This window comes from Gymnoscopelus braueri (genome assembly GCF_963280865.1).
Source record: "Gymnoscopelus braueri genome assembly, chromosome: 10".
Taxonomy (NCBI): domain Eukaryota; kingdom Metazoa; phylum Chordata; class Actinopteri; order Myctophiformes; family Myctophidae; genus Gymnoscopelus; species Gymnoscopelus braueri.
Genome location: NC_137611.1, coordinates 15,908,511 through 15,922,469, shown reverse-complemented (window position 1 = coordinate 15,922,469; position 13,959 = coordinate 15,908,511). Strand labels below are relative to the sequence as shown.

Here is a 13,959-nt window from a genome sequence, read left to right as displayed (position 1 = left end):
GGGAGAGGTTTTGACTAGCAAGAATATGTGGCTAATATTGAGCCACTTGTTTGGGTTTAATCCAACTAAGACAAGTAGCATATCCAATCCAACCTAGCAGTGCATGTAAAATGTATTAATTTTGCTGGCTGCAGACTGCAGAGATAGGGCAACAGCGCAGGCCAGCTCAGCCTCGCGCTCATGGCAGATTAGCGACCTGACCAGACTGTGTCTGTCTCTGATGTTGAATTGTGGGCGTGCACTCCCCAAATGTTTTATAGGGGGGCGGGGCTAAGGCCAAATGCCTCAAAGCTGTTTGTAGAGACGGGACTTCGTCACCCGTCTAAAAAGTATAGATATATGATGCCCCGCCTACACTGTATCAGATGATTTCACCGTCTTCTGACGTCTCCAGTGTTATGACCCTAGAGTCAAATGTATTTTCCCTGTGTGTGTGTGTGTGTGTGTGTATGTGTGTGTGAGTGAGTGAGTGAGTGAGTGAATGAGTGGTGAGGAGTGACTGGCTGATTACTAGGTGGAGCCTGCTGGTGATTGGCTCCTGTGACCAGGCTGGGGACTATAAAAATGGCTGTCCCTAGTGATTTAATTTTCTTCCTCCTAACCAGGCTCTAAACACCAGCATTCTGTTGTTATAATGGGTTCATGGGTAAATATTTGTGTGTAGGGGTGGGTGACCTCTTTTGTGTTATTAGTTTGTCTTCTGTTTTGTAGTTAGGTTTTTTTATGATTCCACCCTGAGGTAATGTGTACTTTGCTATGACTTATCTTAAATTATTAAATAAATCCTTAATGCTTGGGATTTTAAACCCGTTTGGCTTGGCTGTTTGTGGACTGGGAAGGAGGGAGTCCATTAGCAGGGAGACCCCTAGCCTGGGTCGTAACAACCAGTATCTTTTGAATAGATTCAAAATTCTTAACTCCCCCTGACTCCCCATCTTCAAACAAGCAAATTGACTCTTATTAGTCCAGGGCTGAGAAAGCATGTATGAACTTTTGACTCAGGATTTTGTACAAATATTGGTCATTTGTAAATACCTATACATATTATTTGAAATACCAGCTTATTTATTTCACAGATGGATACCTTCACCCCCTTTGACTTCGGGCAGGGTTACTCCGTTACATTAATCAGTTCACTTTGAACTTCGGCGCACGACAGTGTCATGCACCCCACATAGCCGATCTACAAGCCCACAATCAGTGCTGTGGTGTGGGCTTGTAGTTCGGCTATGTTTGGCATGTGAAACCGGTGTACGACAAAGCACAAATCAGGCATACGTCCGTTATACTTGCTCAAATGGGCTCAAATACATCTCTGTCATGCTTGTGGCTTATAAATCCTGTAGGATGCTTAGGACATCTGATGCTGGCCTACTGGTATCCCAAGAGTTTGAATAAAACAAGGTGAAGCAGCATTTTATTAGCAACACAGAATAACCTCCCAGATGATATTAGATACTAACCCTAACCCTAGCCAAGACCCACTTTTAAGTCAAAGCTAAAAACATTTAATATCTTCACTGCCTGCTCTAATGGCAAAAAAACATATCTCTTTAGCTTACATTTTAAATAGTCTTCATTTTAATTGTTTATAATGATAACACATCCGTTATTATTGTTGTGGTTATTATTATTATGTTTGTGCATTTAAAAGTGTGTTTGTTTTGCTCTTTTATATTATCTTATGTACTTATGTACTTTTACACTTATTTATATTTCACCATTGCTGTATTTTTATTACTATGTGAATCACTTTGGATTGCCTCAACGTATGAAATCCACAAATAAGGATGCCTTGCCATGCCTACGTTCGTATGTGAAAAATAAATTAATGGATGCATCATCATATTCATAAACTTGATCAGTCTGACTGCTCCTAAAAGAGAAATCTAATGTCATTAGTGTTGGTGGAACAACAGCTTTTATTAGTTTGTTCTGTTTTTGTCAGTTTACATTAGGTTAGAATCTAACCAAAAATACAAATATCTAACCGTTAGATATTTATATTTTTGGTTTCCTTTGTTAGGTAAGAATAGGTTTAGTTATGTATTTAAGACTTGATGGTCCCACCCTGAGATAATGTGTACATGCTTTATCTGAAATACAAAATAAATCCTTGATTCTTGGGATTTTAAACCTGTGTGGCCTGGCTGTTTGGTGACGGGGAAGGAGGTCCATATTTTATGTTGCACTTGGGGACCCCTAGGCCGGGTCGTAACAACATTCTGTTGTGCATGCCAGAGACATAATAACAAAGTCAGTAACAACTCATTTTAAGTCAGCTCCAGACACTTTATCCAAACTTGACTATTTTCTGGTGTTTTGTTGAAGATGTCATTTGTTTATTATCAAGGAGAGTTAGTGGGGTGCCTTTAAGGGGGTTTCTTTATTGAAATGGCAAGTATAATTAATCCAAGATCAAGTTTAAAGTTTTCCCTTCAAAACAAATTGGTACTTTCATTTTCTGTGGAGTGTTTTTTCTAAAACCACAGTAATCTAATCACATCGGAATGTACTTTGACTCAAAGACGAGGCTGTTACTGCGTATAACACATTTTAATTTAAAACAATGAATAAACATAGTTATGCAATACACATTTGTTTCTGTGAAGCCACATTAAGTAAATACATAAAAACATTAAAGTATATGAAAAGTCTACGTCAAGCATTTAACAAATGGTTGTACAGTAGGCCTATACTGTAGCTCAGAAAGGGAGACATAGTCGAACCAATAGAATACTTAATTGTTTTTTTAACACCACCGCTATTAATACAACAACTAATATAATTCTCAAGACAATAACAGTTTGTATAGAATTTTAACAGTTAAATAATGCTGTAAAATAACAAACTCATTGATGTACATTACAGTGAGCTCTAGGAAAGGAAAGACTTTCGTCAAATCATAATGGCATAAACCCATTCTGTAAAATTAAAAGAAACACTGCACTTCCAACAATCTTTGAGTTATTATATTTATGAACCAACAACAAAATCCACATTCAATATGCATTGATATTGTAAAATGTTCTCTTACTACTTAAGCCCTAAATGAAACTTTTAATAAAATGATTTGAAGAAAACAAAATTATAATGCATTTTTCTTTTTGAAAATTGCCCAAAATATTGATGCCAGGGTTAATGTGGTTAATTGTGTTTACTGAAATCATACTTCTGAATTACAGAGGTTAGGAGAGGATCTATGGTGAATCATTTGGTCCAAGACGAGAAAAGGATAAACTGAAAATAGCTTTGTCAATCTCATACAGTTGACAAATGTTGCATAACAATTTACATGAGCAAGCTAAAAACATGGAGGACCTTCAGAGAGTTGTTGTTACTTCAGTCCTGCTTTTGGCATCTTTCCATGATGTTGACAGTGATGACAGCAGACACCATGATGATCAGACAGACGATGAACAGGACATTCTTCACCAGACACAGAGAGACACTGTCAGAGGAACCCTCTGGTCCAGGATCCACAAGGCAACATACATGGAGAAGAAAACACAACAAAGTGGTTAGAGTCTCACAACCTGCAACACTGTGAGGTGGTTGCATGTTCTGTAAAATGTAAAATTATGATAAAACATGAAACAAATGAGCAGTGGTGTAAAGTAACTAAGTACATTTGCTCAAGTACTGTACTTAAGTAAAATTTTGAGGCAGTTTTACTTTACTTGAGTATTTCCAATTTGCAGTACTTTTACTTCTACTCCACTACATCTCAGAGATAAATATTGTACTTTTTACTCCACTACAATTATTTGACTACTTTAGTTACTAGTTACCTTGTAGATTTTTACAAAACATACATTAACACTTTCTGCCCTATACTTCGGCTATTTGAAAATAGCAGATCTACAAGCTCATAGCTCAAGCTTGTAGCTCTGCTATTTTCAAAAGACTTTTTGAAAACTTGTGAAATGGGACATTCTGCATAATTAATACTTTTACTTTTGGTATTTTAAGTTTATTTTGATGCCAATACTTTTGTACTTTTACTCAAGTAAATTTTAAATACCAAACTTTTACTTGAAACAGATTATTTTTGCTTTGTGGTATTGATACTTTTACTTAAGTAAAACATTTGAGTACTTCTTCCATCACTGCAAATGAGAGATCGAGATGAAGACATGATTGTTGGTATGAAAGTCAAAGTTTAATTGATGAATGTTAAGGAAGCTTTGTTCCGTTATAACTTATTACTGAAATATTGAAGGACATGACCTGTAAAGTGAAACATGTTTTACCTGAATCCAGCTGACACAGAGGTTGTATCTCCTTTGTGTTATTGATCCAGCTGACCTGGTTGATATGGTTACAGATGACTGACCCCTCAGACACGTAGACAGAGAGGAGACCGGTAGAGGTCATGACCTCTGAACTTTCTCCTCCCTCCTGAGAGCAGTGTTGGGTGTTATCACATGTAAAAGTGTTTGTGACAGAAGAGTCCTGGCTGCTGCAGGTCACTGTCAGGATACAGGAATCAGGGCTGGAGGACACTGGACCCACTGTCAGATTTACTGGGGACACTGCATCTGGAAAAAAATATGAACGTTTTTATACGAAAACACATTTTAAGAAACAATCCGCACGCACAAGGTCAATTTTCTTTGAATTTGTTAATTTATCGCAGCAGCAGTCTCAGACAAACGGACGCTTTTCAGCTACTCAGGCCTTCATCAGAGTTTACACTGATGAAGGCCTGAGTAGCCGAAACGTGAGTTAGTGCGGACTGTTTCTTAAGACTGTTTGCTGAGAGTCTGCACCCGTCTCTCCTTTTCTTAATCCACGGACAGTAGAGCACGCTTAGCTCAGGACTAGTACTTTCAACCATCTTAGGGAAACATTAAGAACACAGAACTTTAGAACCATGACAGATTCATCAACTTATTACATTTGAATGTATTATGATTATTGTTTTGTTTTATACACTTTTATTACATTAAGGAACGTACAGTACCTTGAACTGTCACATTTTACTGTGTAACAAAATAATGTATTCATCTCTTGTTGCTCTTGCTTGGTGAAGTCCACTGTCACGTTTTGATTGATTCTTCAATAGCAAAGAATAATTCTCAGCAGAAAGATTTACCCTTCCTTTGTACTTAAAAAAAAAAAAGAATGTGTCCCTCTTTTAGATTACTTTAAGGAACTTACCTTGAACTGTCACATTGACAGTAACAGTTTTGTCTTCATCTTTAGTTATTGTTGCTGTGTAAAGTCCACTGTCACGTTTTGTTAGATTCTTCAATAACAAAGAACCGTTTCCCACAGAAAAAGTAACCCTTCCTTGGTATTTTGGAAAGTGGAAAGGGTTTTGGTCCCCAAAATCGTATCTTGCTACATTGATATTGGTGTTGAATGTCCACATAAGTCCGTAAGCGCCTTGTATTAGGTCAGGTGGCTGGATGTGTAGATGTACATCCTTTCCCGTCTGAACATGTTCTTGCTTCACATCACTGGACACCTCTGGAAATTAACATTATCAACATTATACAGAAAATAGTTGTAATGTTAAACTAAAAAGAGTATCTCTGAACTGAATAATATTTTACTTTCAGTTGAGGAGAAATAAGTGTGAGGTCAGGTTCAATTAAGCTTCATGGTTGCATCTACTGAAGTTATCGTATCGTCAGAATATATGTTGGGAATGTTAATGTAATTTAGAAGTTCATCGTACCTGAAGCTGCTATGCAGATGAGGAGTCCCACTACCATAAAAGCAGACATTCTCAAGCTACTCTGTGTGGAATACAGCATGTAAAAAGGAAGTACGATGTGCTATTCTGTTCTTATAAATGTATGTCACGTCACGGTGGTCTGTAGCTCTTTGTCAAGTTTAACATGAAATACCACTTCCTGTTGTTTTAGCACCTTGCTTAAAAAGAGTTTCCTGTGTCCTCTTAATTGTTTCTCTTTAGCCTCCCCAGTCTCTTTTATTCACACGCATGCACGAACACGCACGCACGCACGCACGCACGCACGCACGCACAGACACACACACACACACACACACACACACACACACACACACACACACACACACACACACACACACACACACACACACACACACACACACACACACACACACGTTTGTATAGGATCTTGTGGGGATAACAAAAGCAATTTTCATTAAAAATGCAATTTTGTTTTGCCATAATTCCATTTCTAACAGCGGTTCGATTCGTCACACGCTATAGGGTGCTCTATCTTCTCCCAAAAATACACAAATCCCCAGAGAAGTGGACAGTCCCTCACCTGGTTCCCCCCGGCCGACCGATCATCAGTGATTGTGATTCAGAGACCTACCACATAGCTGAATACAGTGACTATTACTTTAATCCATTGAGTTGGAGCCAAACATACCTTTCTATTTATTTTGTTTTGTTTGATTTGAATTAATGTTGTGGCCTTTGTAACAATGACGATGACGTCATGTCAATCACAGTGGTTGGTTCTAATTTGTACCTGGCAGTGGGTGATTGTGGGCAGGTGTGCAATGAAGGGAGGCCATACAGTTTTTGACCGTGTTCATGCCGTGCCAGGTCGTCGTTCATGTCTTTTCGTTTTATGAGTTTTGTCATCTTTATGGATTTACCGATGTTAATAAATGGATTGACATATCCAAAGATATAACAACAGCTCTGGAAATGTAATCATTTGCACGCGTCAGACTAAAGTCAACCCAGTTGCTCCTCGCAGTAGCCTAGTACCTAAAGTACCTAAAGGCTCTACACATTGTCTCTCACATTGCACTGAGAGGATAAGAAACCACACGTATTATATTGAAAATGATGCACATGCGTGTGCACATGCGCACATGAAATAAACGAAACAGACTGCTTTGCATGACAAGATGGGTAGTTGATTGATTGATTGACTAATTGACTGATTGGTTGATGAGGCAAAACCATTTGGAATATTGGTGGGGCGTGGAGAGTGCAGTAGCCCTTCTTAAATTGATACGGTGCATTTTTTCATGGATACGGCATTTCCCTAATTATATTATACATGTTACATTATATATGCCAATAAAAAATTTTTTTAAATTAAAAATACAATTAACCCCAACCAAAAAAGGGCACTTTTCGACTGTGAGGCCAGGGGCTGAAGCCCCCCATGGGCCCTATTTATACACGTGTCTGTGACCCTCATACACTTAAAGTTTTTCTTAAAGCTGAGGCATAGTGAAGCTGGTGTTCAAACAGGGCTAATAACAGTCAGCTACAAAAAAAAAGGCACAGGAAGAAGAGAAACCTCTCAAGCACTCTTCACAGCCATATACGGCCAACCGATCATAAACCTACAGGATGTCCTGGTACACACAGCTATGACTAAGATAAACCGTCAAACCATATGATTCTTTTGCAGAGAAAGTAGATGGAGGTAAATTGGGTGGGAAAGGGAGCCCCCATCTGGCAATTCTTTAACAATGACACTAGCTATGTGGTTTATGCCATTGAATGCAGGTGCTGGGGTTTGAAATATGTAGGTGAAACTAGCTACCAGAATGTACCAACATCTCAAAAGGGCAATAAAGAAAAACTCCTGTATACTGTATTTCAATAACACACAATCGAACAGTCCAAATACGGTGTGAAGAGAAAGAAGGGTTGGTTTGCTTCAAACCATGGCGTCTGATGGTCTGGATAATATGTGACTTTATTGTGAGCAGGTCTCATTACATTACAGTCTCATTTACATTTTGAAATAGATTATAACTGATTCCCACCCTAATGCAATGCAGTATGCAACTTGGACAGTGCTGGGTCAATGGGGCTGTATAATGTATTTATAAATAGGGCTGTCAAAGTGAATGCGATAATAATCCATTAATGCAACATAATTTACACACACACACACACACACATACACACATGCGCACACGCACTCGCACTCGCACTCACAGAACATTGCTACAAATATTCAATGCTCATCAAAAAAAATACTCTGAGGTCGAGACATGAAGTTTGAAACACGTGATGACACGTGAGTTAAGGTGGAGAACCACAACCCTGCTGAACCCCCCATTCTGGTATTTTTGTATTTCCGTTTTCTCTTACCTTTCAGTTTCACATGTCATGTGACATGTCTCCCCCTCTCTCCCTCATTCTCTTGTTCTTGTTCTCTCTCTCTCTCTCTCTCTCTCTCTCTCTCTCTCTCTCTCTCTCTCTCTGTCTCTCTCTCTCTCTCTATCATGTTATCACTGTACATTTCTGCACAACGTACAGTGACAAAGTTTTCTCTGACGACCAGGCTGCAAATGCACATAGTATATGGAGTCAAATGCATACGTACAAATATAGAGACTTGCACTGATGTCAGACACAACAGAAACCGTGTCAAATGCACATACAGTATTGTGTATGGAGATATTACCATCTGTATGGAAATGAACTGGTTCCACAGTGACGACTGCACCATGCTCCAACAACACAGCGAAATACTTCATACAACGATATTTAAATTATATTTGCTGAGACTATAGAGACAAAAAATCTACCTTGGAATGAAAAGAAAAAGATTCAGAGTCTTATGTTGTCACAGCCCGCTCCTCAGCCATTCGACTTAGGCTGTTTGTGTTAGTTTTCAGAGAGAAGGTTGTGTGCACATCCCATGCCTGTATTTAGGCCAGGTGCTGGACATCAAGGAAGAATCAAGAAAAAGAAAAAGGAAGTCCGCACACTGTTCTCAAGCTCCAAGAAACTCACTTTTTTTATTTATGCAACGTTTCGACCTTCTAGGTCTTCATCAGGCAAATATGATATGATATTTGCCTGATTTTAGGACATTTCTCTTCTCTTCCTGTTCCCTTCTTGATTACTGTGCTAAGTCATGTTTCCCTGATTGTTTAGGCCAGTGGTTCCCAAACTGAGGATTGGGACCATAGACATATAAAGGTAGACGCCTCATTCGGCTCTGAAGCGTGTGTATCTCGGGCGCGCTTCCTGCTTCCGCAGGGCTGTCGTGTGCGTCACAGAAGCGGAAGTTCGGTAGGCCAATCAGAGGCAGGTGGGGGCGGGTCTTTTTGTAACCCAGCTCTTAACCCTTTGAGAGGCAGCAGCTGTGCGCAGCATCTAGTTAGTTGGAACTTGGCGAACTCCACATCTATTTGTGAAATTCAAATAAGAGACATGGTCCTTTTTCATATCAAGGTCCATTATTTATTCTGCATTTGAGTCACGGAACACCGTTTGATAAGCTTTAGCCTCTCACACCCAAAACGTAGAATATGTTATCGTTCGATAAGATGTTGTCAAAATAACAATTCTTTACGTTCTCTAATTGTGTACTTGTTTAGTAAGTAATGCAGATGTTTAACAATTTGACTCTTGACAGTGTGAAATGTTATACTCAAGATTTAAAGATCTATAAGGGTCCATTTGGTTATCAACTCTCCATCATTTAGCTGGGTACCACCTGGAACCCCCTCAAGGACCACTGGTGGTTCCCGGACCACTGGTTGAGAACCATTGCACTGACAAGTCCCGGAAAAGACGCACTGTGATTGGCCAGTAGTCAACGCACTGTGAGCGCTGTGATTGGCCAGTAGTCACTTGTATTGCGATACAAGTCGCCCCAATGAACTGCAGAGGCCAATGAGGTATCTAGGTTTCTAATATCTATGATTGGGACCCCCAAAAGAGTGCTACAATGTGCAACATTGTTTTCTCACTCAACAGTAAACAAACCAATATACAGTATACGTGTATACAGGGTATCTGCACTTCTAAAGTTACAATTTAATTACTTTTAAGACCTTCATTCCAAATTGGCCAAATTGTCAAATATTATGTAAGAAAGAGGCAATACAGTGCAAGGCGAGCTTGTAGTTCGGCTATTTTCTTATTTCTGTTTATCTGTGGGTCCCCAGTTCAAATATGATTATTTTGAGGGGTCACGGCCTGAATGGTTTGGGAGCTCTTGGTTTTGGCTACTTAGTTAGTTTCTCTAGTGCTCTATTTCAGCATGTTCCTCTGGTTTGGTCTTGTAGTTCTGCTAGTCTGTTGATCGCCAGGTGGTGTATCTTATTTTGTAGTAACATTCCTGTACTTCCTGTTTGCCCTTGTCAGCGGCGGACTGGCCATTTTGCGTACCGGGCAAATGCACGTTGGGCCGCTGGGCCAGTGGGCCAGTGGACCACTGGGCCACAAAAATAAATAAATAAATAAATAAATAAATAAATTGAAAAATATTTTCGCTCCCGTGAATTTCGGTCCCAGTCCGGCCCTGGCCCTTGTAGTTGTTACCTTGTCTCACCCGTCTTAAGTGATAATTCGTTGTCCAGTCTCCACTTGTTGTCTTGTTTATTTCTAGCCTATCACTGTGTTGATTGCACTTTGAGTTCACCTTTGGCTAGTTAGTTCCCTGTGTATATATATATAGCTACTCACTTTGCCAGCCTAGGCTGGCTCAGGGTGGAAGACAGGGTTAAACAACTAAAAATGGGTCTGGTCTTCAAAATTGTAAATGCAGATTTGCCCGAAATGCCCCCTATACCCGCATATCTGTATAAATACCTCGAAAAAGTTAGTGACACCCACAGCCACGAAACTAGAGGGAGTGTAAACAACAATCTGGTACCACCCACCCATAAAACAAACATGGGCAAATTCTCCTTCTATAGCACAGCCACCAAGGAATGGAATAGTCTAACCCCATCCCTCAAAAAATGCAGTTCGCTCCTCTTTCTGGAGGCCGAAAGAGGAGATAGTACCAGTTTCCCTGTAGACAGACGACCCCCCCCCCTCCTCTTTTTTGTACATATTTTGTATTTCCTCATGCATTTTTTGTATATAATCGTTATTTTTCCATGCTTCACCCCCCCCCCCCCCTTTTTCTTTGTACATTTATTTTTTATTTTAATTTTTTTCATGCTCCTTTTTTTGGTACATAGTTGTATTTTTTCTGTATTATCTGTATTTTCATGTTGATTTTTGAACTGTTTGGTTGCTACTATATATGTCTATGAAATTAATTCAAGGACCCCAACGGAAACAAGTCCGCAAGGACTTTTTTGGTCGGACCTTTTAGTCAAAAGCATTATAAATGTAACTGTGTTGTTTTACATTCTTTTGCCTAATAAAAATTTCAATCAATCAATCAATCAGCTGTTTGTTACTATGACTTCTTAGTGTCAGCGTCAGTGTTTATTTAGCTTAAAATCAACTGATATCTTACAGCTGCAGTATAATGAATGCTCTTCTGCCCGGTTTATGGAAACTTTTTTTGGTTAGTTTAATAAAAGACAGAGTTTATCTGATCTGCCTTAATGCCGGTCCTGACATAGCCTGTGTCTTGTCAATCACAATATATACAGTACACTGTATGTCCTGTGAAAGACGAGCCAGGTTTAGAAATGGTAGACTCAGACTGCTTTATTTTTATTTTTTTACTTTTTTCTTTTTCTTTTTCACATTTGTGTAGTAGTAGTAGTAGTAGTAAATCTTTATTTCGGTCCATTTAAAAAACAAACAACAAAATACAAACATACATTAGAGTCCACTTATACAAGTAGCACCAAAAAGGTGTAGGCTGAAGCCGAGGCTTATTTTTGCCGATCCCTTTTTGAAACATCTTTGGTTAGAAAATAAAATAAAATGTAGTAGGCTAACTCATTGGTTTAACTAATCTAATTTCATCAGATAAATTGATAGAATAGAAAAGAAGAATCTACGCAAACATTGGTTTTAACAAAACTAGGACAAATCTAAGCAAAGATTTAATTCCTTAAATCTCACCCTTTGCCACTATATTTATGCATTTTGTATTTGTACAGTATGTGTACATTTTCTTGTACATACAGTATTTGAACACAATCTACAGTTTGACTTGACTTGCTAAAAACTTGATGGCATATGACAGCAAATTGTACAGGTTATCATAGTTGTGACTTTATGAAAAATAAATAAACTAACTAAATAAATAAAATAACAGCAAATTAATAGAATGTTGTTGTTTTCTCTGTGATTATACCATGTCTATCAACCAATCAGGTTGTGTGGATTTTAGCTACCCATTTTATTATCCTGAAAATTGCTCATATTGTGCAGGTGCAGGAGTATGATTCTACAGCATCACATTAGTTAATTTTATATACAAACAAAGGAAAGACAATTTCAATGGGGCAAAAATATATCATATTTTAAGACATGATTGAATGAAATGACAGGAATGTTTAGTTTTTATGGACACAATTATGTACATATATTTGATATAGTTGTTTTGTAAGTGAAATTAGTTGACACAAATGTTCACCCATTCCACAATTGATCATGTGACAATAAACTTGATGTTTATTGTAGCTAAGAAATGTTACTATAACGTGTAAATGCTTGTGATTAAAAATACCACTTCTGCAATCTGGTGTCACATTGTGAATAGAGGCCATACAGAGGGGACTAAAATACTGACCCTGCTAGTAGTTAGCTAGTTTACAGCTCATAACCTACAACATGCACAGTTGTTCATTTCTGACCTACAGAGAGAACCCAATTTAATAGTTTTCCAGTTCCAATTTCGTCTGCTAATATATATATATATATATATATATATATATATATATATATATATATATATATATATATATATATAATTTCCAATTGTACTTGTTTATCCTGTATCCTGTATGAGTCATCTCTCCTGATTGTATGAAACTGGTATTCCGATGAAAATATATTTTCTGTTTACTGAAAAGCAAGAGACTGCAGGGAGACCTCTGTTACTGAACAAACACTGTGATTGCTATCAGAACATAGAGCTTTAAGTCCGGCAGCCAAAAGGCTGTTTTTGGCTGAAGTGGGAAATTGGGTATACGTATAGTTTAATTGGCCCAAAATATGTATAGGGGGTGTATGTGACCATTCTTCTCTATTACAAAAATGGACCGTTTCTGTAAGAGTTAAGAGACACAATTAAATGGTCTGGATATATGATATGACGTGGGCAAATGATAGAATAAAACGGAACAGATGAACCTATACATGCATGCAGGAGTTCGAGTAAGGAGAAAATACAGTTTGTTCTCAAAAGGCCAATGTCAGGGGGTCCAACCACACCCACAAGATGTACATGCTCATCTCTCATCTCCACGTCATCTCAAAGTCTTGACTCTGAGAGTGTACAGGTCTTAGTTTTGGTCTAGTGTTGGTGTCTCACTCTTCTTCTCCAGTTGTCACATCTGGAGTCCCAGTCATAACCAGTGTTTGACTGCATGGTCTAACAGCTTCCCTGTCTCCATACAACTATCTTCAGACATGAAGCATCTCCTGCTGCTCCTCACTATCACAGCCACAGGAAGCATCCTGAAGCCAGGTACGGTGTCACTTTGTTTGTCTCTTTTGATCCGTTGACATATCATTTGGTGTTGGGGTAATAGACATGATTTGGGTAGGTGGCTATGTGGAGGCACACTAATGGAGGTTGGGTTTAGAATTGTTTTGAAAACCAGTTCAAGTATTCATCAGGTTCTGGCTAATTCACTGGGTCTGACTCAACATGTTTTCACTGTCTGGTTTTGTTGACACCTTTTTGTTTCTTTGCTGTTATTTGGAGGACAACACATACCCTTGTATTCTGTTTCTGTACCTGTAACAAAAGTTGCATTATTAGAAAGAAACAGAATATTTATTGTTATATAAATATAAATTGTTGGCTAGCATTTCTGGTGATCAAAGAGGAACACCTATTGGTTCAATTCAGTTCTGCTCAAATTGATTGTGTATGTATTGTATGTTTTGTGTATTATAATACAGTGAAATACAGTGCTTGCACTCTGGCTCTCGCTGCCCAACACAACACAACACAACACAACACAACACAACACAACACAACACAACACAACACAACACAACACAACACAACACAACACAACACAACACAACACAACACCACAACATCCAAAAAGCCCAAACATGAATAAACTACAGGCCTACATAACGTATACTGCATA

At 38.5% G+C, this 13,959-nt stretch overlaps 1 protein-coding gene across 1 annotated transcript; it reads right to left on the bottom strand.

Annotated features, from left to right (window-relative positions):
* Window positions 1-3,156: 3,156 nt before the first annotated feature.
* Window positions 3,157-5,735, bottom strand: LOC308093742 (uncharacterized protein; the record flags this gene model as incomplete). Its single annotated transcript, XM_080440073.1, has 4 exons — window positions 3,157-3,467; window positions 4,254-4,541; window positions 5,164-5,475; window positions 5,687-5,735. The coding sequence occupies 4 exons, from the start codon at window positions 5,733-5,735 to the stop codon at window positions 3,343-3,345; spliced, it is 774 nt and encodes a 257-aa protein (XP_080296199.1). The 3' UTR covers window positions 3,157-3,342.
* Between the last annotated feature and the right edge of the window lie 8,224 nt (window positions 5,736-13,959).